Below are 26,356 nucleotides of genomic sequence, written 5' to 3'. Positions count from 1 at the left end.
TGCAGTTTCCGGTTTCGTGGAGCGCTAAACTTTTCAATGCTACGCACTCTCAAACATTTCTGATTACATGACAGAATCGATACGTATACCGGATTCGTTGTTATCGTTATCGTCTTTAAACAGTAATATCTCCAAAGTTCTTTAGAAAATTATTAAAATCTCGATTCGATCAGAGAGAATCGCGCATGATCGCTCGATAACTCTATGCACGATTATTTAAGGAAGCGAATAGTTGGAAATTTGTAATCAAAATTAATTCAGGAATTCGAAGGTCAGTGTGCATGGAGAATCACGGAATCGGAGTTTAGTTTCAGATAGTTATTTAACTATTCGATTGATTATTTAACAAATAAATAAATATTTACGAATGAAATTGTATCGTGCGATTATATATCCTTTAATTATGCATCCCTCAGTTTCCTTCCTGCATATAAACATCTCTATTAGCGGAAACTGCTAATAATGTTAAAATTGTGCGAGCAAAATGAAACCATCGAGTCGTTGTGCGAAAAATCAAATTTTTAAATAATTAAAATTCATTTTTCAATCAGTTGCAATTATTCCGAGCGGCAACGATTCATAATCCCGAGTAACAACGTTATTTAATAACGTTAACGCAAATACGATCCATCTCGTTAATCGTCTACTCAAAGATTAAAATAGCGTATTTTCTTTAATTAACGCTAACTCGAAGCGCGATTAGTCGGAGATTGGCTTCGTTGTTACACGACTTTAATACAACTTAAGAATAATACGATACATTGTTTCAAAATGAAGTTTACGTAAGCGCGGGGAAAGGTTTCATCTCGTTATACCGCAGGTTTTAGCATAAATTCTGTCATGCACGACGGAAACTGCCATCGTCAGGCAAAATTGAATCGAAAATGTCGCTTCGGCTCTTGCTAAAGATCAAAACTAAGCGATCGAATAGTCTTCTTCCACCATTATGTTTCGTGCGTTGCGATACATTTTTCAGCCGATCCAAGATCCAGCTTACTTTCAAATAGGCAAATTTTACGTTTCTTTGCTTCTCTGATACACGTCGCACGTCATAGCGTAAATTGCAAACATTCGTTTACGCGTATGTATAAAACGCGCGCTATGACTCGCACAGAAGTGTTTTACCGATCTTTTGTTAGCTGTTAAATCATGTTTCAAAGTATTAAGAAAACACAGAAACGTTTGTTGAAATATTGCGAAACGCGGAATCGAATTGGTTTCAAAATGTACGATTCAAACTGTATCTTGTTCGTTTGAATTTCGCGAAAGCCAAATGTTCTCCTTGTTTCGGGCTAATTTGGTCAAGCTAATGCGTACGAAGAAAAATGTTGCACTTTGGGAGTAGACGTCGCCTTGAGAATAGTTGTCGTGCCGGTTAAGAGAAAGATAAATTGCAGCTCTTTGAATAAAATAATACGCGACAACCAGCTGTCTCCCATAAAGACGAACGAGAAGTTGAAACGCTAAACGATACTGGTATTAAAAGAATAGAAAACAATTGTTTCAGTGAGAAAGTGACTATAACGAAAATACAACGATACTTTTGTCGAAAAACATAGAAATTCTACGCTAAATATAATTTTCTACGACTGGTTATATTATATAAGCCTGTAAGACTGTTGCAAGATAGAACTACGATTGTCAGTGGCAGCTGCTGTTCTCGTTCAACTGCCGTTCAGCAAGCTGAAAACATGTCGCATCAATCGATAAATTTAACTAATCTAATACATTTTTTTACAACAAACTGTCAGAAAATTATTCATCCCTCGTTTCTATCGGAAAATCTTCGCCCCTAGCACTTACATCGTTTAAGTTTCACTCTATCTCCTCGAGTTCTAACTAACTTCAGGATATTGGTAAGCCGGGTAACGAGTTCACTCGTCTTTCCTAGATAACGAGTTAATATGCCACCGTGTAATTTATCCTGTTCGTCAATCCCGTCATCCCACGGGTGCTGCAACCTGGAAGCTGTAGCTTGTAGGCTCTAGCGTTGATTACATAGGCGACATAGGCGACATAGGCGAAAGCCTCGGGAATCATAAACGTTCTGACTCCAGGGAATAGTCACTGCCGAGAACACGCGAATCGTTGCAGCTTTTCCGTATAAAGTCCACCTATGCATAAAACTGTGACGGCATACGTCGTTTCGCTTAAAACAAACCACGATATTTCCGTCGTTCGGTTAGCAAGTTTAACCGGATTCGCAATCTTACCAGTTTCGCTTGTTTCGATTAAAAAATCAACTATCATATCGCACCTCTGTATTTCATCTTTTATATGTTTGTTCCGAATCTATGTGGAATCGTTCGATGACGTGTAATATTCGTTAAGAAACGTAGCTTCTCTGTATCGAAATCATCGATTGATCTTTTTCGTGCGATCGTTAACGTATAAAGCGAGCAACTTGGTTACTTTTACAACAAAAAGACCTAATAAACGATAAAAGAGCGCTTAAGCCGAACCAGCGAGAAATGGAACGAGAGCCAGGAGTATTCTTCGCGCTGATTTATCGCGTAAACGGTTATCGAGCAACCTGTTCGTAAATTACGTTCATTTATGATAATCATATTTTATCGGGAAAAGTGCATATAACGAATAATCGATTTTGTTAGAAGAGTAGTATCACTTTCCGCTTCGCTCCTTACAAAATCGAGCTTTCGTTCGTTGTATTATCGAAAGACGCGATTAAAGTTCGCTCGTCCTCGTCGAGCCTCGGATAACCTAATTCGTGGTCAGCTCTCCACCTTGAAACGATCGTTTGTCAGGCGTGGCCAGGGCAAAATCGCTTATCGATCAGGGTAAAATCGCAAGGGATCGTAGAGCGGGCGATACAGCGTATCCGTGTCGTCGTTGCAGGTCTGCTCGTTCGTGGTGAACCGGCCGTACGCTGTGATCAGCTCGTGCGTCTCCTTTTGGATCCCTGGCTTGGTGATGATAGTGATGTACTGTAAGATCTACAAGGAGGCGGTCAGACAGAGAAAGGCGCTCAGCAGGACGTCCAGCAACATCGTGCTGAACAGCGTGCATCATCACAGGTCCTCGACAAGACAACACCATCATCAGCAGATGCTGCTTCAAGCGGCGGCCGAAACCGGTGAGTTTGCACTATTACACGTATAACGTTTTAGCGTAGGTAACGTTAGTTCCGCTTCCGCTTCCGCTTCCTCTTCCCGTTTCCATGGCTAAAATCGAAACATCTGCCTGTTATCTCAGAGAAATCATTCGCTTCGTATGGTTTCTTCGGTTCTTTCATTTTCACCATTCACGTTTCCCTAGAAAATAGTACGAAATATATAACAGGTTTCTTTGGGCATAGTCTGCGTTAAAACGTTTTAAACGAACCGATCCTTCGTAACGATTAGAAAAATTAAACCACGATATCGAATCCATTATATGCGGTTCGTACGACGATCGTCTAAAGCGATTAATCGAAAGAATAAATAATTCAATAGTATAATAACTTGAAAATGGATTTAAGAAAGGCGAGGTCCAAACATTTTCGCAAAAATTATGGCATAACGTTGCGGTGGTGTGTGCGTGAACGAGTTTCTCAAAGAGCGTGGTTTCCATTTGCCGAACAACGCTGACGTGACACGACATAAAATGAGACGGGGATCGGGGAAGGCGCGGTTAGCCGGAAACTGGATTTTCTTTCTTCGACGTTCGCCATTTCTGGCACGAGCCGCAATAACTCTGCGCGCGGCATTACAGCTTAAAACCAGATAAGAGGATTTCGTCCGTTGCTTCCTTTCGTCCGTTCTTGCAAAGTTTTGCAATGGCGATGCAAAGACACGGTCGGGAAGAATCGCCAGCAATGCATCGAATATCGACATAGCTGTGACATAGATAAAAATTGGAGAAGCGACATGGAGATAGAATGAGTGTCCCCCTTGTACACTCGTCTAACGAGGTAGAGTAAATAAAGTAGAAGGCTCGATCGTAGAGTAACTACGCGAGTGTAATTGTACGCGTCGAAACACTGGCGGCTGTGAGCGGATTGTCGGAGGAAAAGAGTGGCAGATCGGACAGACAGATTGCAAAGTGCGTGACTATCGAGGTACTTTGTCATCTCGGACATAATAAAGGTCAGACCACGACCCTTGAACTTCGTAAGACGGTAGACGCCCGTACGCTATGGCTGACCGTGCGTATGCGATTTTGTCGTGTCCGTCGGATGGATCGCGATCTTCGTTTTACGTCGGATCTAAGACAACAGCTCTTGAGGATGATCGTTCGAACGTTTCGGTGGTGCGCGGCGGCCAAAGCACGATTCTTGCTTCTCGTAAGGCGGAAGAGAACAGCTATCGACCAGTGATTCTTCGCATCTGCCCCGCGGTTGATCGCTCAACACGGGGCTGAAGGTTAAGAGTAAAGTTTGCTTCTCTTATCGAATAATTTATGACTCTGTTGGCCGTTGGAGAGTTTGTCGGGCCTAGACACCCCTCTTGGGGCCCGCTCGGCGGCAATGTCGTAAATCCTTGTCCGTTTCGACCCGTTACAGGTCTCGAACGACAACACGGATCAACGAACGGCGCGAGCGTCGTGCATGGCTGATTAGACAAGGACAGAAGGGCCTCTAAGCAGCCTTCTCTCACTATTTCCATGCCGTATCCACTTACACGCTAACACGTGACTACGAGAGTGGCCTACTCCATCTTTGTACGTGTCAAGTTGCTTATTTTCAATTCTTCCTTATTTTATCACACTATCGAAGAACGAACAACGTTCGTATCATTTTTCGTATCATTAATCGTTTGTCATTTATCGAGGAAAAGAAAAGCAAATAACGATATCCGCCGCACTACGAACGGCCCGAAATTGGCGGCAATCGACTGGAAAGAACGCAGAAATCCAGCGTCTTTGGTCTTCTTCGTTTCAACTTGTAACGCGCAAATTGTTACGAAGCAGGATCGATCGAAAGCAGAGATATGCCACTTTTGGGGTGAGCGCGAGCTCTCGAGGTCGATGAAAAACACCTAAACGTTGAAGTTTGCAATCGCATTTTGATCGACTGGCATTGTGGTTTATACAATTAAGGTCGTCGATTGAAAGCGGTCGAAACGGTTGAATGGGATTAAATGGGATTTTGCGGTCTCCTAATAAAATCGTGGTTTTCCGCTATTTTCGTTTATACGCTGGACGATGACAATCGGCTTCGTACGGCTTCCGGCTATTATAGACGAATGGAAAGACCGGTCGATTTCGAGGATCCTATAGAAATGAGATATTTAAACGCGGTAAAGACATTCTTGAAATTTCGTATCTAGTTGAGAAAGAGTCTGTGGGAAAGCGGAAGGTGCAAAGACGCGCACATTGCACGTAATTAATATCTACGCAAGAATATATAAAATATCCATAGTATAATTGCCGTTGTAATATCTGGTACGTAAAACAATGTTCCACTTAGATTCGAATTTTAATCATCGTCAGAAAAATATAAATTTGCACAAATTTACTTGTACTCGACACTGAAATAAAATTCAGTTTAATTAGAATTCGGTAAAATTAAATTCGTAGGTTATAAGATTCGGTATCGTAGAGAAAACGTCTCGACTATATACAAATTTACGTAAATAATCGACGATGATAATAATAATACGGTGCACATTCCTACAATAAGCACCGTAAGTCCTCTGGAACAAAATTGCGCGAATCGTATTCGCGCACGATGAAACGGGTGTTTTGTTTCTGGCTGACAATGAGTCGAAAAGCGCTGTAAACGCGGCCGATGAGGCATGTGTGTTATTCACTGGTCCAAACATGGCTGTTGTTGGTGGGTGTCGAAAGGTCGGTCACTCGAAAAAAGCATTAGCGTAAACTGAAGCGCGCGGTCGTCGCAAACGAGTCTGTAAAAAGTCACCGTCGAAAAGTTGGTTTATTTCTAAAACAGTTTTATTTTTTGTTTCTACCGAAAAATTCTGATCGACGTCGACGAATCGTTCTTACATATATACATGTATACATATATGGTGTATCAGTTGTTACGACGACGAATTCATCGATCTGCAGATGATCCCTTGGCGTTAGCACTTTGCCGCTTGTTTTTCCAGCAGTTTGTTTTTATTGCGTTTTACGCGTGAAAGGTTTTGTCGCTATTCATCGCGTTTATATTTACGTGATCTCTTTCAAAGTGGCGTAAATGCAAGTTTTTATTCATCCTTTTCTTTATTTTAAAAAGATGTCGAAAAGGATCGATCGGTGCATCGGTAGTTGGACAGATTTCTTTTTTCCCCATCAAAAATACGAATAAGTACAGTTTTTTTTGGCCGTAATTTTACTTAATAATAACTTCATAATTTTGTAATATAACGGGTTACAAGGAGAATTGGCGATAATCGAGGAAAACGTTAAATTTCCGTTAGGACGACATTATTTTCCAAATTATTTTATAATCATTTTATAACTATTTAGCAACACGAAAACGGAGAATCATAAGATTCTTATATTTCTTTTACAACTATATGAATTAGAATGTTCTTGTTATTAGGCTAATTTGCATAATACCGAACGAGTGCTTATTAAAAATCTCATACATCTTTAAATTTCTAAAAAGTTCGCGTCTCGGAAAATGTATAATTTCGAATATGTTTTGGTAGTTGGTTGAATAACGGCGTATACGTATTACAACGGGAATGCTTAATGGGCTTGATGGAACGGTTCGGTAAAAGTTCTATCGCGTTATAGTGCAGTTAGAAGCTACTCAAGAATGTTCGCGCTATCGATTACACACAATCGAGAAGTACGAGTTTACAAAGCTCTTGGAAATGACTGCAGATTTCACTGAAACTAACACTTGTCGGGTTACGAGCCGCCAAATGGATAACTCTATAACTGTACGTAGTTGCGGAACGTGTACGCCACGCTGTAAATAAAATTGAATTCGACAAGACCAGACCACAATTGTCATCTAAACCCGAATATCATTCGATGAATCTTCACATCTACTCTAAAATTAACTTTCCTATTACTTTTCAATTCAAGAGATAATCAATGAGATGTTACATGATCTATAAAATTCATTATCTATAAAAAAAAAAAAAAAAAAAAATGCTAAAATTTATGATTATTGAGAGTGCGCAATAAGGGTGTTTAGATATTGGGTGGTCATTCTGCCCGAGAGATAGAGTCTGGTTTAGACAAAGAGTCACGTAACCGACGGCTACTCCAAATCCCCAACAGTCGTAATTACCTACAATTAAACGAATAAATAATCGAAATGAATAAGAAGCGAAACAAACGAATGATAAATTAACAAACATAACAACTATCTTCTCTCTATCTACATTAAAAATGCATTAATATCACGCATAAAACATAAAATACTTAAAACACTAACTAAATTTTGCTTATCGAAAAAAGAAACGCAAAGAAAAGCGTTACCTGTGTGCGTGCGTGTGTGTCTATATATTTATAAATCATCCTTCAAATGAGAATCGGTGCGATCATGATATCATTTTCAACAATTGTTTGAACAAAAAAGAAAAGAAGAAAGAAAGAAAGGAAGAACGAACGAACAAACGTATAATATTTAAAAAATAGCTTTACTTTCCAATTTCGAATCGTTGTTTCTTTCTAGTCGTAAGATGCAAATCGAAAATCGTTAGAAACTACCGATAAACAACATACGGATACAGCATTGGTACGCTGTGAACCACGGTTTACAGAAATAATCGAACGAACGGAGGAAACGTGATCGTGACGCGATTGAAACCAAAAGGGGATGAAGCGGTTGAAAAGCGGTAAATGGACAAACGGTAAAGGAGCCGTGGCCGATTCTGCGTCGCCTTTAATGACCAGTCATTAATAACAGCACAGTACGCGCGGGAAATTTACGAGCGCGTCTGTTCAACTGCAGCTGCAACGAAATTACGGATCCGCTACAAGCCGCCCTCCACCTCCGTTCTTGATGCGCAGAGGACTCGCCGGTCAACTGACCTTGACCCCTAAACGTATCCTGTCATCGTTGGAATTTTGTTCTGGTAAAAGTTAGACGGAGTCACGATCGAGGAGAGGCTAGCTTTTGTCTCGTTGATGTTTCAACAATTTTCGATCTTCACGGTCTATACTTACAACGTTTATCGGATAACATAGTTATGGTTGTTTGCGTTTCCATCGTTTTTTCGATGCCAACAATCACGTTCTATATACAGTTCCGATAGGATTTCTTGCGTCTCGACCAGTGGCCTTGACCTCGCACGATTCCACATCATCGGCAACGTTCGAGCTGAATGGTGGCTAACAGATCGAAAACGAAGGGGTGGGTAGCCGTGGAAGGTCAGGGTGACAGTTACCGACGGGGTATTTTTATTCTTGGAACGTTGCGAATGCAGTTTTATCGCCGAGAGACAAGTTGTTTTTGGTTACGTAAACAAGGAAATTTCCGGACTGCATGACGAAGGAAAAGTGGCTCGTTATATTCTTGTCACGAGAGCTGCAATTACCCTCCCAATGTTAACTCTGAAGAGCATGTAAAGATTAACGCCACTACTTTCTGTACCTTCGGATCGTTATTTGTTCCGTTTTGCTTTTCTTACGAAAAATGTTTCGCAACTTCCATGAAATGGAATTCAATGGAAGAGAAGCGTCGAGTTGCATAAAAATTTTCGAAATAAACAAGATGGACGATACCAGAGTTGCACGACAAGAAACGAAACCAATTGGCAAATGTTCTTTTATTTCGGCATTATTATTCATTCCCTTTTACTTCTGCTTTGAAATACGCTCGTAAAATTATCGTAAGCCGCTTATTACTTAACCTCCTTTTAACAATTTCTTCTTTATTAATACTTGAGAATGAATAGCACTGTCACTGGTTTTTATTCATTTCAATATATCTATTGCGACCTTGTTTATAATATTATAAATATTAATTTAATAAACATTTCTATAATATGATATTTATATACAACAGTAGTGCCTATGTTTATCTCTCGATCAAAGGACGAAAGAGAGGGAAAGAAGGTTTTGCAATTTCCTTAAAATTGACATAAATTACATACATCGGTTCCGTCAACCCCGATAATCGACCAAAACCTCGGAGAGAAACTTGTGGTCTTTGACGCAAAATTAAAATGACGCGTCTAAACGACACGAATGAATTAAAACATGTATATATTTATAGACGGACAGATATCATCAAGATAAAGGAGGGCCATAGGATCCGTCGTTTATAGCAGAAAAACGAAAAGACGGACGAAAAGATTCAACTTCAAAGCATCGAAATTTTAGGTAGTTTTTTTTTCGCTTGTCCTCGACGTTGAAGCTACGACAAAGAAAATGGTCAGCTTCCGCGATAATTAGCAAAGCCCTGGACGACAGACGTAGATAAATTAAGGTTGGGTCGCCTTAGGAGAATGGCATCGCTGGATTGTTCGTACGTTTTAACAACGAGTCGAATGGTTATACGCGATTCGTCCGGCGAAATCTCATGCGTGGATATCGTTCGTCCGCGAATCATTTTTCAACGTGTTCTCCGGCCTTCCATCCATTTGGCTAATAACGGAAAATTTGATGGGACGTGTTATTTTACATATTTAATATTATGTTATTCGTGATAGACTAGCAGCGTCCGTTTGTTTCCTCTTTTAATCTGTTATCTTTGGCTTTTGTATGACCAAAATTAACGATTTATTTCGTTGTACATATATTATTAAGAATTATCAGTTGTAACATTATAAAATACTGAAATACGACAGTTGCGTAAAAGTTACTCGTAACGAAATAAAACTGGAAATACGTCATGATCGTTATTCTCATTCTCCGAGCTGTGCAATCTCAAGAGTTGACATTTACGTCAAGCAACGTTGCTTTTATGACGTAAATACAAAATGGAACGATGTTAACTTGACGTTTAAATAAGATTTAAATCAGCTTTAATATCATTGTTGTTAATCCAATCTCTTGAAAGTTTATCTGAAATTATTCGTTAGGAACATTAATTTCGTATTAGTAAAATTATAGAAGACGATTAACAACGCCCGAATGGTTATATCTCTACGACTGAAAGATTACCAAACATCGGTGTACAGGATTGTAAGCAAGCGCAGTCGCTATCGTTCCAACGATTCCATCTTAAAGCGTTCGTTCTGTTACGTAACGTTACAGCGTTACAATCAGCGTAATAAGCATAATTTCCATGTTACGTTCTCGTTATAATTTTCTTTTTAAAGAATATTTCGTAGCAACGCTGTCTTTCAGTTGCACGAGTCGACATCGACGCGGTGAACACGGTTCAAGATACTATCGATGTAATTAGCAACATCGAACACACGTATTATTACAAAACAGCGTGCGGATACAACACCGTTATTTTCATAATTACACGACTAAATGATTACTCGTGCACGTGTTGTCGCAAAAAAACTGAGACATATTATAAAAAGCACGTAAAAAGGCCGCGGAGCATACCGTCGGGGCAAAGGTCACGGTTTGCCGTGGCTAATTCGTGCTCACGCAAACCCTTTGGCTGGCAGCGTATCTACGAACCCAAGGCTCTGTCTTACCAGTGATGGATGTTACGAGGGCCCCGACTGGTAGCGACGATGTTACGTCGCGCTACTGTTCCACCAATGACTGGTCTCCCAATCCTGGCCCCTTGTTCTTCCGCTTGCACCAGTGCAGACAGTGGATTAACACGTTGACCGTCTTGAGTGGTCATCGGTGACAACGTTAGCAAACATTTTTTTGAAATCATTCGATCTCGTATTACACCTCCGTAATGGACCCTTTACACCGCAAATTTACACCGTGGTCACGGCGTATTCTAGAAAATGTACAGATACGTCGACGCACTTTTTTATACAAATTTGAAAGTTTAGCGAAAAGTGGAATTTATAGATACGAAGGTCGATAACGCTAGACTATCTGTAGATCCTCGAACAAGCTAATTGAAGAGAACCTGAAGAAAAATAAGATAAATTTCGTGGACTAACGAACGTTTCGACAACGCGAATAACTTGTACATAGTCGGAGAAGAAACGCGCGAATGCGTTATAATGTATCAATTTATCGCAGAGCAACATATACGTGTAAAAGTCGCGTAGCGTTCTACGTGTTAATAGCGCTAAATGTTGGCTAAATTGCCCGGCGAGTTAAATTGATTTTGTCAAGAGCCGCTGGATGCTGGCCTAGGTCTCCCCAGGGTGATGTTGGCGTACCAGCAACGTTCCTATCCGTTCTTGCACCGTACAGGATAAACGGTACGATCTTGAAAAGTGGTCCCGTTCTACATGTGAAGGATGAAGATGTTGCAGCCGGATGATTCGCGTATAATAGCTGCGCTGGTCATGACCGCATGACCGAGTTACTTCGCGCCAGGTATAGGCGTGTTAATCAAGTATGAGAAGAACGTTTCAGAACGTTGAAACTTAACCGCGAATTATGAACGGGACAAGGAATTTGATAATTTGATAAAGAAAAAAGAAGATTGTCGATATCGTTCGTTTCTTGTTTCGATACGATACGAAAAATTGCGAGGAGCATGAACAAGCTACCGCTTGTATATATATATTTGCATATCGCCTTTATCTCTTATTTCTCTGAATAATATATGAATATATGCGTATTATTATCTTTTATTATTATAATTATTACGATCGAATATACAGACGCTCGATCTCGTTAATGTTAATAAAAAATGTCGAATTCTAGCCGTTTATCGTTTTTGTTGATTTTTCTGTTTAGTGCCGCGAGACTAATTGAGTCGGGAATAAAAGTGGCGGACCAGGATTGACAAATGTCGCCTTGTCATTACAAAAATTTGACCGGCCAAATGTCAAAGTACGGATACCGAAAATCTAACGAAAAGGAGAAAAAAGGCTGGAAATCTGAAAAATAAATTGAATAAATAAACGAAAGATATTGCAACAACGTGGAAGACGAATATCGGAAGATATATATTAAAAATTACATTTTTTAAAGCAAACTGTAAATCCAACTGCGAATCCACTGTCAGCTTCGTTAAAAAGTAGTCGACGCCATCCTCGCACTGCCTGGTTCCTGAAAACGATTTTACGTCGTCGACCACTTGAACTTTCTCACCGCGACAACCATCAACCTTTCGAAATCGAATCGAACTTGGAGATCAAGACTTTTCGATCCGATCAACACCAGGTTTCTTACTTTGCCCCCGTTCGCCTCTATCCTCCACGGTTGCGTAAGCAGAGAGGGTGACATAGGCCGACAGGAGGAGCTCTCGATATTTACAGCGGACTGTTTTCAAATATGTATATCGCTTTCTACTCGAATTGACAAGTGGGACGATCGATATTCGGCGCTGGTGCCGCGGAAGCCCCCCCCCCCGTCGCACCGATGCCAGGTTCCTGCAATCGCCAAGCTTTTACAAGTAGCTCGCGAGCCTACGGAAATCAGACCGGCTCGAATCAAACATCCGCATTGACTTACGAAAGTATTCGAATACTTTTCACAGGGAACTTGTCACGAATATATCGCGTACGTCGCACGAAAGTTGTTGAAATTTCGTTAACGTTGTAATCGAAAGAGTGGCTAGCGAAAACGCTCGATCACCTGGAAAAACTTTTCACGATAACTTCAAAGCCTTAGGTGATGCACGCGAAGCAGAGAAAATAAAGATTCCAATATTATGTTCTTTATTTAGAATCTTTTGCGATTTGCTTGAAAAATATGACCAAATTTATAAACGATGAAATACTTGGACGTGTACAAGTTCCTTAAACAAAAATTACTGTTAAATCAAGCGAAACACGAATACGTGTAAACGCAGAACGTAAAACGCAAAGAAAAGCAAAGAAACGCAAAGAAACAAAAAAAAAAAAGACGCAAAAAAAAGAAAAGAACAGAGAAAAGAACAGAACTCGAGCGTATCAGAGAATTTGTGTTGGTGCGTGTTGCTCGATTCTTGGATATCGAAAGGTTAGAACTTGCGCGATCGAAAAATGTTTAAATAACTGAAAACCGTCAGAAATTATGTTTAGCGGAGTCGATTTACCGATTTTAATAAGCGGACGTTTCACCGCAAACCAGATGCGTACTTGATTTCGGAGTCGTTTTGGTCGCAAAATCGCTCGATACTTTCGATATTTCCACTCTTTGAATCGATAATATCGATTGCATGCAAACAGCGATGGAATATAATCAGCGCTACTACGATCAGCTGAAATTCCGAACTTATGAATTTTTCAACAAGTAGAGTCACGTGAGAGGATCGCACGACTTGCCGCGGATATGTTCAGCTACGGCATTCTGAAAAATTGATGGATATAAATTGTGACGGTATTTGAAAACCTATATATCGAGAACGATGAGTTATTTACGCGAATTAAAAGCGTTGCTCAAGAGAATAGACGAAGGAAAGGAGGAAGGGGTAGCAAGAGGGGGAAGGGAAATAGGAAGAAACAGAACAGACTAACTAAAGAGGGGTTAAGGAAATATCTGACGGAAATATTGGTCGCAAATGTTCGTCACCTATTCGATCGAATCGATTGCAATTGTTATCGATATTTGCTTCTACAAAGTGACTTTATCTACGGATAAGCGAAACTTTGCAAGTTAATTTTCCACTGTTATTTTAATTGAAAAAGATATTTTAGATCGGGACGTTCATCCGCAACGTTCCGGAATCCGGCCAAGCGAAGTAAATACTTTCATCCTTGGCTTTTTTCACTGTGCAGCGATCATCCATCGGGTGGTGCACTCTCGAGATTAATCCGCACCTTACGCGCTTCAGCTTGGTATAGATTCTCGTTGATACGTGAGTTTTCTTAACGAATATTTCACGTTACATTTCCATCGGTTTTATCGTTGCCTGCTTTTCATTTTGCTAAAATATAGCCTGTAATCAAATATCGACGAAGGAAAGACGGTAGAACCGATTATCAAACGCGAAATACCATATTCATTATTCGTCGAATAATCGTCAATGAAAATGACATTTGCGCGAAACTCTTACATTTCTTTTCACTTTCGATTTTTATTTCGCTCGTGACTCGATGTTCCGATAATTGGAACTCTAATACGATAGAAAATAACTCGATTCTATGAGAGTCGCAATACAACGAATTCATCATTTATTAGTAGATTCAATCTCGAAGGAAATCGGATGGCCAGATGGTCCGAAAAGAGTCGAAAATAAGTAGCAATGCTGCGCAACACGGTTCACAAGCTATAGGAAAAGCTTAAAATCGCTCTCGTTCCTTTTATCGGCTATCTAGAACGTTTCTTCGTGCTGCAATGTCATTATTGTTATCGTCGGAACGTCGGCCGAGTAGCCGTCCAGTTTTCCGAGACAATCGAACCGGACATTGGTAAATGAATTATTAACAAAGCGTTCCGTAAGTGGATTAAACGTTGTTCCACGAGACGCTTTAATCAGATTAAAATCTTAAAAGCACGGGCAAACGTTTTTAAGCGAAACCGGGGGAAAAGTAGCTAGCGGTTTATCGGTTCAGCGTGACAATCTCTATCGAACACGATGTACAGAAGATCCGTTCTTGTTTGCCCACGGTTTTTACGAAACATTTTCGACCGATTTACGCGAAAACTGAGAAAACGGAATTCCACGGTCTCGCTTATCGCTCCCTGTTCTATCTCTTCGATGTGAAATTATTTAAACCAGCGTCAAAGAATTCATTTAATATCATGTAACGTTGTACATAACTGATATACATAAATGATAAGTAAAAAGTCGTATTCCAAATGAAAGAAACAAAGTTGTTTGCGAATAAATCCAATTTGTTCGACAAATATTTGATGATTCGTAAACCCAAAGAACTGGAGAATTCGAAAGCGCAAAAATTAAATAATGCAAAATGAACGAACAAATGAAACAAATAAATGCGATATCGAGTCTCTGTGGATTAATTTCGGAATTACAGAAGCTGCAATTGCGAATAACTAAATGTAGTTGTGCGAGATGAACCGATCTATAGAGTACGTGATTACTATATCCAAGCCAATCGTCAGCACCTTATTATTCGTTGGCAGAATAAATGATCCAATAACTAGTGGGAAGATGGTTGGATTATATTCTCTTTTAACCTTAAAAATTCTCTGGTAGATCAGCATCGGCACTACCGGTGAAGACAAAGAGGAAAACGAGAAGGATGGGCGTGGGGAGGAGACGAGAGGTCTCGGTCGCGGCCGTTTTCGACCTTATTAGAGCGAATACGTACACACGACTTTGGACCTTGCCACCACTTTTCCCATCGACATCGAGATTCCTATCTTAATCGTCGTTTTTACGAGCATGCAACGTCGGTCGCGAGCTCGACCTTAAGCTCTCGTTAACTTGGCGGCGTACTCGCACGAACGAGGATCGGGGCTCTTGAATTGCGGATAATTCGAAGCGGAAATAACGCGTACGTGGATCGAAGCTACTTTTCCATCGAGAAAACGTGTTGCCCGAATCGAATCGAATCGAATCGAATCGAATCGAACGAAAGAAACGGAGAAACTTTCATTCACAGCGTGAATCGAATAGCGTTTCTTGTCGAATCATCACGCTAGAAACGAAACAAATGAAATATATCAGGCAGAAGTTCAAATTCTTCCGAATCAAGTTGATAATCATTTACAATTGGTAACGTTATCCAACAATTTCATCGTCTTCTTCATCATCGAATCATCGAATACACTTTTTTATCTGCTAAAAGAACAAGGTACACTGGGTTCGCCAATCGAAGCAAATTCGATCGAATCGAACGTTGTTTAACGACGTTGAACGACTGTGTTTAAGCACAGTGCGGTTAGGTTGAGTGGTGTACGTTCGAAGTCGGCATTTGCAAACTTTTTTACGAACGTTCCTATGCACGTTTCCATACGTTGGATCGGTTTAACTCGACCTCCAGACTCCTTGGCGCTATCGTGCCTCGATACAAGCTTCATAAATAATCAACTTCTACACACGAGTCTATACCGCCATGACACTGTGTCAGAATTTTCAGCAACCATTTCGGTTTCAAAAACACAAGGATCATAACGTTACCGAATTTTCATTTATTCTAATTCAAGGAAGAATTTAGCAACCATCGAAGTGTCGAATTCGTAATTTTCGAATTTTCAAACCTCCCAGTCTTTCGACTTTCATATCGTTGCTGAATTTCTGAATACTGGAATTTTGGAATTTTCGTGTTTCCGAAATCGTAATCCCAGCACTCTGGTTTTCTGCACTTTTACTTGAATATTCAAAGTTTTAGACTGTGCAGCTCCTGAAAACTTCCCCTTGTATACATCTGCTGCTATCCTCGGGGTCTTTCAAATATTTCGCTTGTATGCTTCGAAACGTTTGTAAGATAGCGTTTTGGAGAAACTGCACGAGTTAGCGGTAGAAAAATTCAAGGTCGCTTCATTGAAGAGAATAGCGTTGTTCCATCGGTTCGACCTCGTAGGTTATGTAACTCGGATGAAAGAAAAAGTCTGCTTACGTGTCGCGACGCTGAGCGTTCTTAAAGGCGATCCGCATTAGCGACGTTTTCCGTATTAGCGAGCCACGCGATCGTTCGATCGATCGGATCGACTGGCGGTGGTGGACAAGGCCGGCTCCGTATCTCTTTCAAGTATCGTTTCGACCGAAATCGAAGGAACAACGTGTTCCCGTCGCGGCTGTTGTTTTCCATTTCGTGGAATTATCATCGCGTTGCATCGATTTTGCAATTGGAAAACCAAACGACGTTAACGCGACCCGTTTAACGTTCAATAACATCGAACAAGTCACAGTTATTAATCTTTTCGTGCTTGATGCTATGTGGCAATAACACCACGATTATTTCATCTAATCACTTACGAAGAAATCGGTTAATCGGTTAATCGGATGATTAACATTGTCACTGCGTCTTTTTCGAGTATGACAAATTATATTCGATATATTTATTTCGCTCTGCCCGTCACCGCTAAGATTTTCAACTTTACAAAACATCGATCTATCCGATATATAACAATATAACGATAAGAAAGAAACGTTTCCTAGAATAAGAAAAGAATTAAATGCCGAAGGAACGAAAGACACGTAAAAATGGATGTAGTTGTCTTTTCGAATAGGCAGCTGCAATAGTCGAATAGGAAAATAATCGTAATTGTTGAGCATTTACCGCGTAGGGCAAGTAACAATTTTCGTATGGATAGATTCGATGGCTGTAGATATTATACATTTGATTTATGGGAACAGCGACACTCGTCAAGCAACTAGTTGTTGTACCGTAGATGTATTCTACATTGATTCAATGGCTTCCAATATAGGAAAAACAATAGCCATTCTACTAGTTTCCTGTACAATTTCACGTATAAATAGATTTCCATAGGATTAACGACTATGAACAGGTTATACTTACTCTACACGAATAAGAATAGCTATTGTTTCCTATATAGGATGAATAGCGACGACGTACATGTATAACTGTCGTTGTTAACCATTCGGCTACTTTAGTCTATTTCAGCCATTTCACTGGCAATAGTACATGAATTTTGCCAAAATATACGAGTTCATCGTAAACTAATAATTGCAAGCTTACTACCTATTTCTATTTCATTAATTAATAACTAACTGCTAATTAATAAACTATACAATTGAGTTACCCGACTCGGTTTACTTTAACGCATCCTAGTTTAAACCAGAACCGATTTACAATCGTTTCGTCGAACAACTTGGTCAAGAAGCGGAATCGTTTATTGCAACGAGCGATCCAACAAGAGGATAGACCATCGTTATTCCTTTCTGAAAGGATAATCGTTTTCTTTGTTTTGAATGTCATCGGTATCCCATCTTGCGGGAATTTCAGTCTGCTCCGTTACGCTTCTACGCTCATCTGTGATTCCAACACACGCAAAACCATCGAAACTGTGCTTGTAATCAATCGTTTTATCGTTTCAAAAGGGATGCTGGTCGTGCTGGAAAAAGAGAGGATCGGCTTCCCGGTGAACATCGATCCTCCGCGAACGAATGAAAATTTCATAGCGAAATGAATTTCATTTGCGAGCTGATCGGAAAATTCGATTCTTTCGATCGGAAATTGGACTGCTCTTCGACTATGTGTTCCTTATTGGAATCGGTTCTTTTCAAATAGCAAGATGGCAAACTCGAAGGAAACTTTCTCAATAGGGAGTTGTTCACCACCAGTGTCCGTCCAACGGGGTAACTCGGTTTGTTTGTGACTTTTTCGAGGACAGTTGCTCGGAATACGAAAGAACCGATCGGGACGACGCTTGATTTCGCAAATGTTCGCTGCTTTGCGAGGAATGACGTCTTCCAACGACGCGCATCTCTGTGCCAGGCTTGTCCACCGAGACGGTCCATTCTGATTATTCGACGATTCTATTCAACGAAGGATAAACAAGTTCAAGTAGTAGGAGTTTAAAACGCGTTCGAAATATAAAAAGTTTCGTATATTTGGCAATAGAGAGGTGGGAATTAAAAGGAGAATAAGAGGTACGAATTGAAAGATAAGCAAGCCTTTCCCACCACTTTTTCCCACCGTCTGTGTTGTATTTTCCACGCCTGAAAATATCAAACGAACGATACGATGCCGTGTAAGCGATAAAAATCGCAGGTCTATTATACATCGTCTTCAAGCCTTGTCGCGTCACGGGCGATATTTTTTCTCCGCGGCTATTTCGCAGACCCTGAAAGGAAATCGAGAGCTCGGGTGTTCGTAGGTCACCGTTCAAAGGCAACCCTGAACAAGAGAGACGCGAACGTCGAGGGCAACGCAGATAATATCGCGTCGGCGATCGATCGTTGGAACGCGAAAGTCATATACGCGGTGACTAGAACGTAGAACGAGCGAGAAATATGAAGATAGGGCACTCTAGAAGATTATTCCGTGATAACATACGTCTTTCTAATCGCTACGAGCTTCGAGATTTACGACATGCCGGCCCGGCGGGCCGCGCCGCCAGCAGTCACGTTCCGCCGTAAGATCAATTGTGTCGTTGAATTCCAGCGAAATCTACGTTGAAAAACATTCCGCAAGTTTTCGGCTCGTTTTCGATCCCGGACTGATCGCTTGAAATTCAGTATCCATGATTAATAAAAGAATCGTATCTTTCGTATCTTTCGTGTAATTAATACAAAAGAGACGTTTCCTTCTTTCTTTTTCTCCAAACGAGTATCATCCTATAATGGAATTTGTTAAAAATTCAAACAATATTCAGATATAACGTCCGAGATAAAGGAACGAGATAATAAAGTGATATTTATGTTGTTCATATGTAGAAAAAATGTTCATATCTGGTAAGATGTCGCGCATATAAACGAGAAAGTTTTGTAGCAGTTTCGAATAATAGCGTTATTCTATTATATTATATCGTATTATATTATCACATCGTATCGTATATAATATACATTTAATATATAATACTAATTAATACGCGATCTTACGAGACCTAAAATTTGACAATAAAAGTTTCGCATTATTTATTGGTTCAAACTTTTTGCGGTTTTCCATTTTTCTATTCGATTTGTGCGAGGATATCCGTCAATTTCAGGAGAAAGGCGTGGAGCCGCGAATTTCACGACGCAAAACGATTAACTCGTAGCATGTCGCTAGTATTTTCCGCGTGGCGGGTGTCAGGATGCGGAAAAATTGAGTGCTTTCGCTGTCGACAGGTGGTCAGACAGACAGTTTCGTGCGACGCGGGCAACCGCCATGTGTAACGCAAGGTGGCCAGCGTCCTGGAGAAACGTCGTTTTTTGCCGTTTCCTACAAAACGGAGAACCAGAGATCGTAACATTTGCGAATGTTGGTTTGGTCGTATTAATAAAGAAATCGAGACATTTATTTTTTCTAATTACGATAACAGATTGTGAAAGATTCTCCGACAAAATGTAATTTACGCAGTAAAAGTTACAAAAGAAAATTGAAATAAAAGGTGCAAAGGTTGCAAGCTGAACATCAAACTGAGTAGCAGATGGATGAAAATCTCCAAATATGTATTCCTCTTCGATCAGAAATACAAATATGAATAGAAGAGAATTCAATAATATTAATACAGATATTTGTACGATATCGGGGTTGTATTAAAATTAGATTTGTCGATTTTTATAAAAGTCTCGAAAGCATTCGACGATGAAACGTACAATTAAATAAAGTGGCCTGCTATCGTACACGTATCGAACAAATAAATCGCGGTGAAACTTGCTGAACAATTTCATCAAATAGCAACGGTTAATCGCGCAGAAATTTGGCGATGCAAAGCTCCGTACACAATTATGGTGGAACCGTTCGCACCGTACGGCCGATGGCAATTCAATTAATTTAAAAGGCCGTCATTGTCACAAGGTGGCTTTGAAAGCGACCACGTCGTTTCCGACCACAACGTAATGCCGGTTTTATTAAATGTCTACCTGCTTCGGGGCATTTTGTTTAATTGGGAATTACGTAATTGGGACGGGAGACTCGTCGATCGATTATTATTTGTAGGCACGATCGATGATCCTAATTGGAACGATTAAACAAACTGGCTGTACCGTTCGATTCTTCGCCTTCCTTCTGGCCGGTTTCTACTTAATTTTTTGTTTTATCGTCACTCACTCTCTCGTTATTATTCTCTCGGTATATTTCAAATTCTGTTACTTAAGATACAACGGTGGCATAGCATCGTAAATAAGAACCACCGATCTCCGAAAAATTGAGCAATTATTTTGATACATTTTAAAAATAAATTAAAAACAACAACCCTTTGCACGCAAACATATTGCGTGAAAACACGTAATATTTAGCGGTATTCTAATCTGTACAGACGTATTTTAACTGCATCTCGATCAATAAATTCCTCGACAACCAAGTATTCTGCATTTTCTTTTCTCACCGCCCATTTTTTCCTTTTCGATCGGAGGAACGAGATTCGAACAGGTCGATGCTCGAAAGGAAAAAATTCGAATGGGCTGGCTGGTGGCCCTCCACCATTCCTATTGCATGCAACTGGCGTACGCGAGGCTCGTAGCGTCGCGGACCGTGAAAAGCATTGTTCCGGCGAAAGTGGTGCGAGAAGTTGGAGGAAACGGAGCGTATCGTGACAAATCAAATTGATTCTTCGACCGTCGGTGCCGCATTCTGTTGGATGTAATTGGCCTCGAAATCTATTTTCCAACATTCGTATTTAATCCATCTGCGTGACAACACGGAACTGCACGCGTCGCTGTAAAAGATGCAAAAAGAAGCGCAAGATTCAGATTTTGCCCGCGGATCGTCGAAACGCTACCTTCCTTTCTCTTTTTCGTTTACTCCCTTTATTATTATTGCACGTAAGCATGCTACTTGGATTAACTCGATGGCAGCATCGGTGTTTCAGAGTTTGTTGTTGCTTTCGGCGTTATGAAAAACCGCTTTCTCGTACGAACGAGTTGTTATCGGCAGGTTTATTCTTTATTTTTGCAGTTACGCCTGAAAGAAGAGACGCCTTTTTTAAAGTGGAAATGCTTGGCTCTACGGGTCATTTTTATTATTCCATTAGTAAATTGGTGTGTATTATTTTTGTTAATTACGCGGCTTTCTTACTAATCTATGGTTTAGTTGGCCCATGTAAATGGAAATGTCTAAATAGAAAGCGCACTATACGAATTAAATAATCGTTTTAGACGGCTAATTACATTTGAATATCGGTCAGTTACACTGAAAATGATTGAGAAAAGATCGAACACAGGGATATAAACGAAAGGGTTGCGATACGGAAATCTTAAACCTTAATTAATTATTTTGTCTACACCTGGATATACGAAATCTCGAAATCTCGAAATCTCGACGAAATACAAACAGAAGTGATAATCGATACAGGGTGCGCGATATCTTTTCATTTTAAAACCTGCTTTCGTGTGTCGCGCGTACGGAAGCCACGTGATAGACTATTTTTCAGACGGACGAATCAATCAGTTTCATTGTTTTTACGGCAAATAGCCTGTCAACGTTGGACGCGGTTAATAATGGATTTCCAATTTTTCGACTAGGTAGGTTGAACCAGCTTCTGCTGCCAGCCAGCCGTCTCACCCGTCTCACCCGTCTCACCCGTCGTTTCTCCTCTTCATCGAGCTCGCCGATGTTACGGAAACGATTGAAAATCAAAATATCGCTGACCGCGAGCATCCGCGGCCCGCGGTCAATCTTGTTGATTAATCATTCGGGACAGACCGAGCGTTTTCGTCGTCATCGTCGAATCGCCGAGAATGCTTACTTCTTTCCTATTGTCTTTCTCCCTCTGGTTAGCGAAACTTGATCGACCGACTAAAACCGATCAACTCGATTCCGTTGTTTTCCTCGCTTCTTCTTCTTCTTCTTCCTTTTCTTTTTCGCACTTCCATATCCTCTTTTCGATATTTTTCTTCGAATTTTTAAAATCAACTAACAAATTTTAAACTCAAAGACTACTGTGTTTGAATGATATCCGTCGATGTATAATATTCACGGCGAATCATACGTATAAAGCTGAAAAGAAAAAGAGGATTAAACGAGTTGGTAAAATTGTTGACGCGTAGGGGTAACGGTTTATGCAAAATATTTTTGCGGTTAAAGCGAAGGAAATGCGTCCTATCTAAATAGAAATTTGTTTAACAGGCAACAGAAATGAAACGAGACCAGGAGAAAAAGTAAAAACAAGCGGAACATGGTTTCGAAGAACTTTTATCGCACGACGAGTAAAACAGTCTATATAACTGATTCAGAGATGCATCCTCGATGGTGACATTTTTAACGACCAAGTAGGTCGAGTCAGGTTCAGCGTTAAAGCAAATATCAATTCACAAAGTTAGATAACCGTTTAAACGACTTTCCTTGTCCCCTTTGACGAGTATAGACGTGTAATAATCGTATTTTTATTGTACGTTTACTGCTTTCAACTGCATTTAAGACGATGGTCATAAATTGCCTTTACTGTAACGCGTTATTTTTACTAGCAATTTGTCGTTTTATGGTAGCGAATTATTATCTTGCATTCGCTGATTTACCAACGGCGTAATCTATCGACAGCCAGCCCGTTTTCTTTTTCCTCTTAGAACTTCTCTATTAGCCGTGGTTGTTCAAAAGAAATTTGACAAAGTGCCTGTTGCACAATTTTTCTCCATCAGATTTTCACATGGAATATCATAGAGGCAAGAGAAGCCTGCAACTAAATTTCTCGAATGTTTTAGCATTTTCTCCAGCCGTTGAAATTACACGTTAACTTCAAAGCTAGTTAAACGTTCGAAAGAGAGAATCAAGACATTTTACGAGCAATAGAATTACCTTTGCAGGTTATTTTCTCAAAATTATGATACGAGAAATTAATAGAAAGCATCGAAAAGAGAGGAAACGTTGGCGATGGAGGGGAACGTTTTTTCACGATTTCACGTTGCAACGCGCATCGATGGAACAGAGGAGTCGGTTCCATTGCTAGTGGAGATGTTACGTCGCGGATTCGAAACACGAAACGCATACAGCGGCGTTCGGTTATCGAAAGAAAAGCGTCGATACGAATTTCGGTCGCGTACAGCCGATGGAGGCGTTTCGCTTTACAGCGCGTGACCTAACTTAAATGTATCGACAGCGGCGACAATACGGAACACAGGGCGCATCGATAAACGTCGTTTAAATCGAGCACACTGATTTTCCTTTGTCTTGGACCATGCTCGTTCTTTCAACAGCTGCACGCGCGTCTCGCTCGATGCCCGGTTCCCACGATAATCTCGATACTCTATCGCGTGTTACGTTCAAATCCGCTATGATCGAGGATGAGTCGAAATTTTCAATAGAACCGACCAGCGTGGCCATGGCCACGTTAGATTTTAATTGTGCAAAAACGACGCGGATCTCGCTTCTTCGTAAATACTCGCTCACTATATGATTTTGAAAATATAACAAAAGTATAAATCTTTCGATGAAAATCCAATACTCTTGAATATGAAAATATCGAGACGGAAGCTCTGTACGATTTCGGGATCGAACACACCATGTCTAAATTATACCCGATTATAGATGCTTAGCTGGAAAAAGGACGTTTCATACGCATCGATCTAATATTACGCGTGGAAACGTTTAGTGTAACGCAAATTCGTACCAATAAATTATCAAACGCGAAATGAAAATGCCGATGGGCGAACAAATACGTGGAACAGTGTTGTCCCGTGCCGATAAAGCGGTACGTTTCTATTCGCCAATCCGATTAACCCTTCGTATTTCGTTCCATCTGGATATCTTTTTCCTCTCCTCCTCTTCTTTCTACTTTCCCTCGCGGCGTAATGGCAACTGGGTCACGGGCCGAAAATATCGATGTTCCATAATCTCGTCGGTGAAAAGGCTTCGCGTTAGCGAGCCTCTGTGCACACGACCGAAAGCTCTCTCCGCGACTTTTGCTGAAACTCGACCGTCCTTGACTGAATCGAGCCGCCTGGTGTTCGTCGTTTCGCGTTCACGGCCAAAGATCGCCGACTCTCGAGTGCATCTCGCTGCTCGAAAATATTCGCCCCTCCAACTCATCGGCCCCATCGTCCCCTTTTCCCTCGCTAGATATCGCAATGGCTCGCGAAAATATTTCGACGCTCTTGCAAACTTTTTACTTTTATATCAGCTACGGGAAATACTTTGAAATCTCGTTAGAGACACGACTATCGCCACTACGTTGGTAAAGTTCGACACGGATCTGAAATGATATATACGAGTTACAGCACGTTCGACGTTTGTCGCAAACGTACACCTGCAATCAGCAAAAGTGTACGTCAGCATACGTTTTCTACGGAGGAGGTGTACACGTGTCGGCATCGTGCGGCGACCATCTATTTTCAAAATTATCGTCTCGCCGATAGCCGCAACTGTAAACGCGGCTTTAGACCCGATACGAGATAGGCGGTTCTAAGAATCGGCGCGCCGACAAGGGCCCGACGCTCTCTGCTGTCGTTGTCCGCCGCCGAGGAACGCGTACACGGGACCCACGACTCGACAACTCTTTCTCACGGAGCTACGGAACGTGCAGACTGACAAATTTTCCCACCAACCTCGGAATCTTGGACGACATCAAGATGGCCAAATATCGTTATACGTATTATCTAACACGTAGTTGTTTTACAGCGTCGATAGCAGTACTTAACATACGGTATATCGAGTAGCGCTTAGTTGCTTATCATCGCTAAAGTATTTCAACGCTCGTAGAAACATTTTATAGAGACCATATGCTTGTTACGCGTGTGTCTTTTCTTCTAATCGGACTCGACTATCGCGATTATATTGGTGAAAATTCAAACGGATTTGAAAACATATATAAAAGTTACTTTATATTTATTGGAAGCACATACGCTTCGTTTAAGGCGAACAAAATATTTCGACAATCAACGATTCGCTATATAGACAAGTCACGATATATACTGTGTATTAATATTCATACTGTATGTTAATTTTTCAACAAGCGAGGTTACCAACCAAACGTCAATAACCGATTTTCATGAAATTTATAGAGGTTATGGTTTTCGAAAAAATATTTTTTCCATATTTTACTCTATCGTAAGTCTATCGTCGATCGTTCGTATTTAGAACGAAGACCGTTCGTAGTGCCTTTTAATAGGAAATTTACATACGTAAACGGTTTTCTCGAATGTCCATTTATTTAAAAACTATAATAAAAATTAATGTATCTAGTAGTCTATATTTAAAAACAGATTCTTAATTCTGCCATAGTTTCCTATCCATAGTATCCATCAACGGGTAACATACAAACGTTTCTGCGCGTTGGAACGCGTATTAAACCCCGTAAACGTCCGTAATCTCAACGTTCGTGTAATCGCGGCGTAATTCCGTGAACTGCTCGCGTTCTTGGTTGAACGAAAAATTCATGGTACGAAGAGAAATGCCGGAAAAATGTCTAATTGGCTTTCTTTTCACCTTTTTTCCCCGTATCGTAGAAAATAAAAAATTCAGACTAGATTTGTTCACATGTCCGCTACAGTTAGACGAATTCTCGTGTTTATTTAGAGTGGCGCGAAGGTTGTTGAGATTTTGTAACGGCGGATGGTCGATAAAAGATCTAGATGAGAACAGGTGAATGGGATAATTAGCGAGACAATGGAATTCATTGCAATTTTAGAATGTACGCGAGAACTGTAGTAGTCCGAGGGATAATTGGCGCATTTGGTGTGCCGTGCTAATGGGGATAAGCATTGTGAACGCGTAAGAAAATAGACGCGAGAACAGAAGCGAAACAGAATCGAGTAATAGGATTTCGCGATTTTGTCTTTTTAATTTATTTACATTGATTTACATACTTTGACAAAATTCTCATACTGGTACTACGAATCGATCAAAACTGCCGAAACTGTTTTTCTCGCCAAAATAATACATTTCAACGAGGAGGACCGAATGAAAGATAGAGAAACGACGAAACGAAGCGAATCGATAGTAAAACCTAAAAAGCAGGAAATTAAGAAACCGGG

The 26,356-nt window shown here is 40.5% G+C and overlaps 1 protein-coding gene across 2 annotated transcripts in view; it reads left to right on the top strand.

Annotated features, from left to right (window-relative positions):
• LOC132914321 (octopamine receptor beta-3R-like) overlaps nucleotides 1-26,356 on the top strand; it is a 112,416-nt gene that overhangs the window by 2,286 nt on the left and 83,774 nt on the right. The window contains exons 2-3 of one of the 2 annotated variants that reach the window (XM_060973354.1): nucleotides 2,857-3,094; nucleotides 21,348-21,430. In XM_060973354.1, the coding sequence (XP_060829337.1) occupies nucleotides 2,857-3,094; nucleotides 21,348-21,430 (321 nt within the window). The remainder of the gene's footprint in view (nucleotides 1-2,856; nucleotides 3,095-21,347; nucleotides 21,431-26,356) is intronic. The other variant, XM_060973353.1, reaches the window with a different exon arrangement.

This window comes from Bombus pascuorum, chromosome 14 (assembly GCF_905332965.1).
Source record: "Bombus pascuorum chromosome 14, iyBomPasc1.1, whole genome shotgun sequence".
NCBI lineage: Eukaryota > Metazoa > Arthropoda > Insecta > Hymenoptera > Apidae > Bombus > Bombus pascuorum.
The sequence above is the reverse complement of the archived record's forward strand: the minus strand, read 5'-3'. Positions and strand labels throughout refer to the sequence as shown.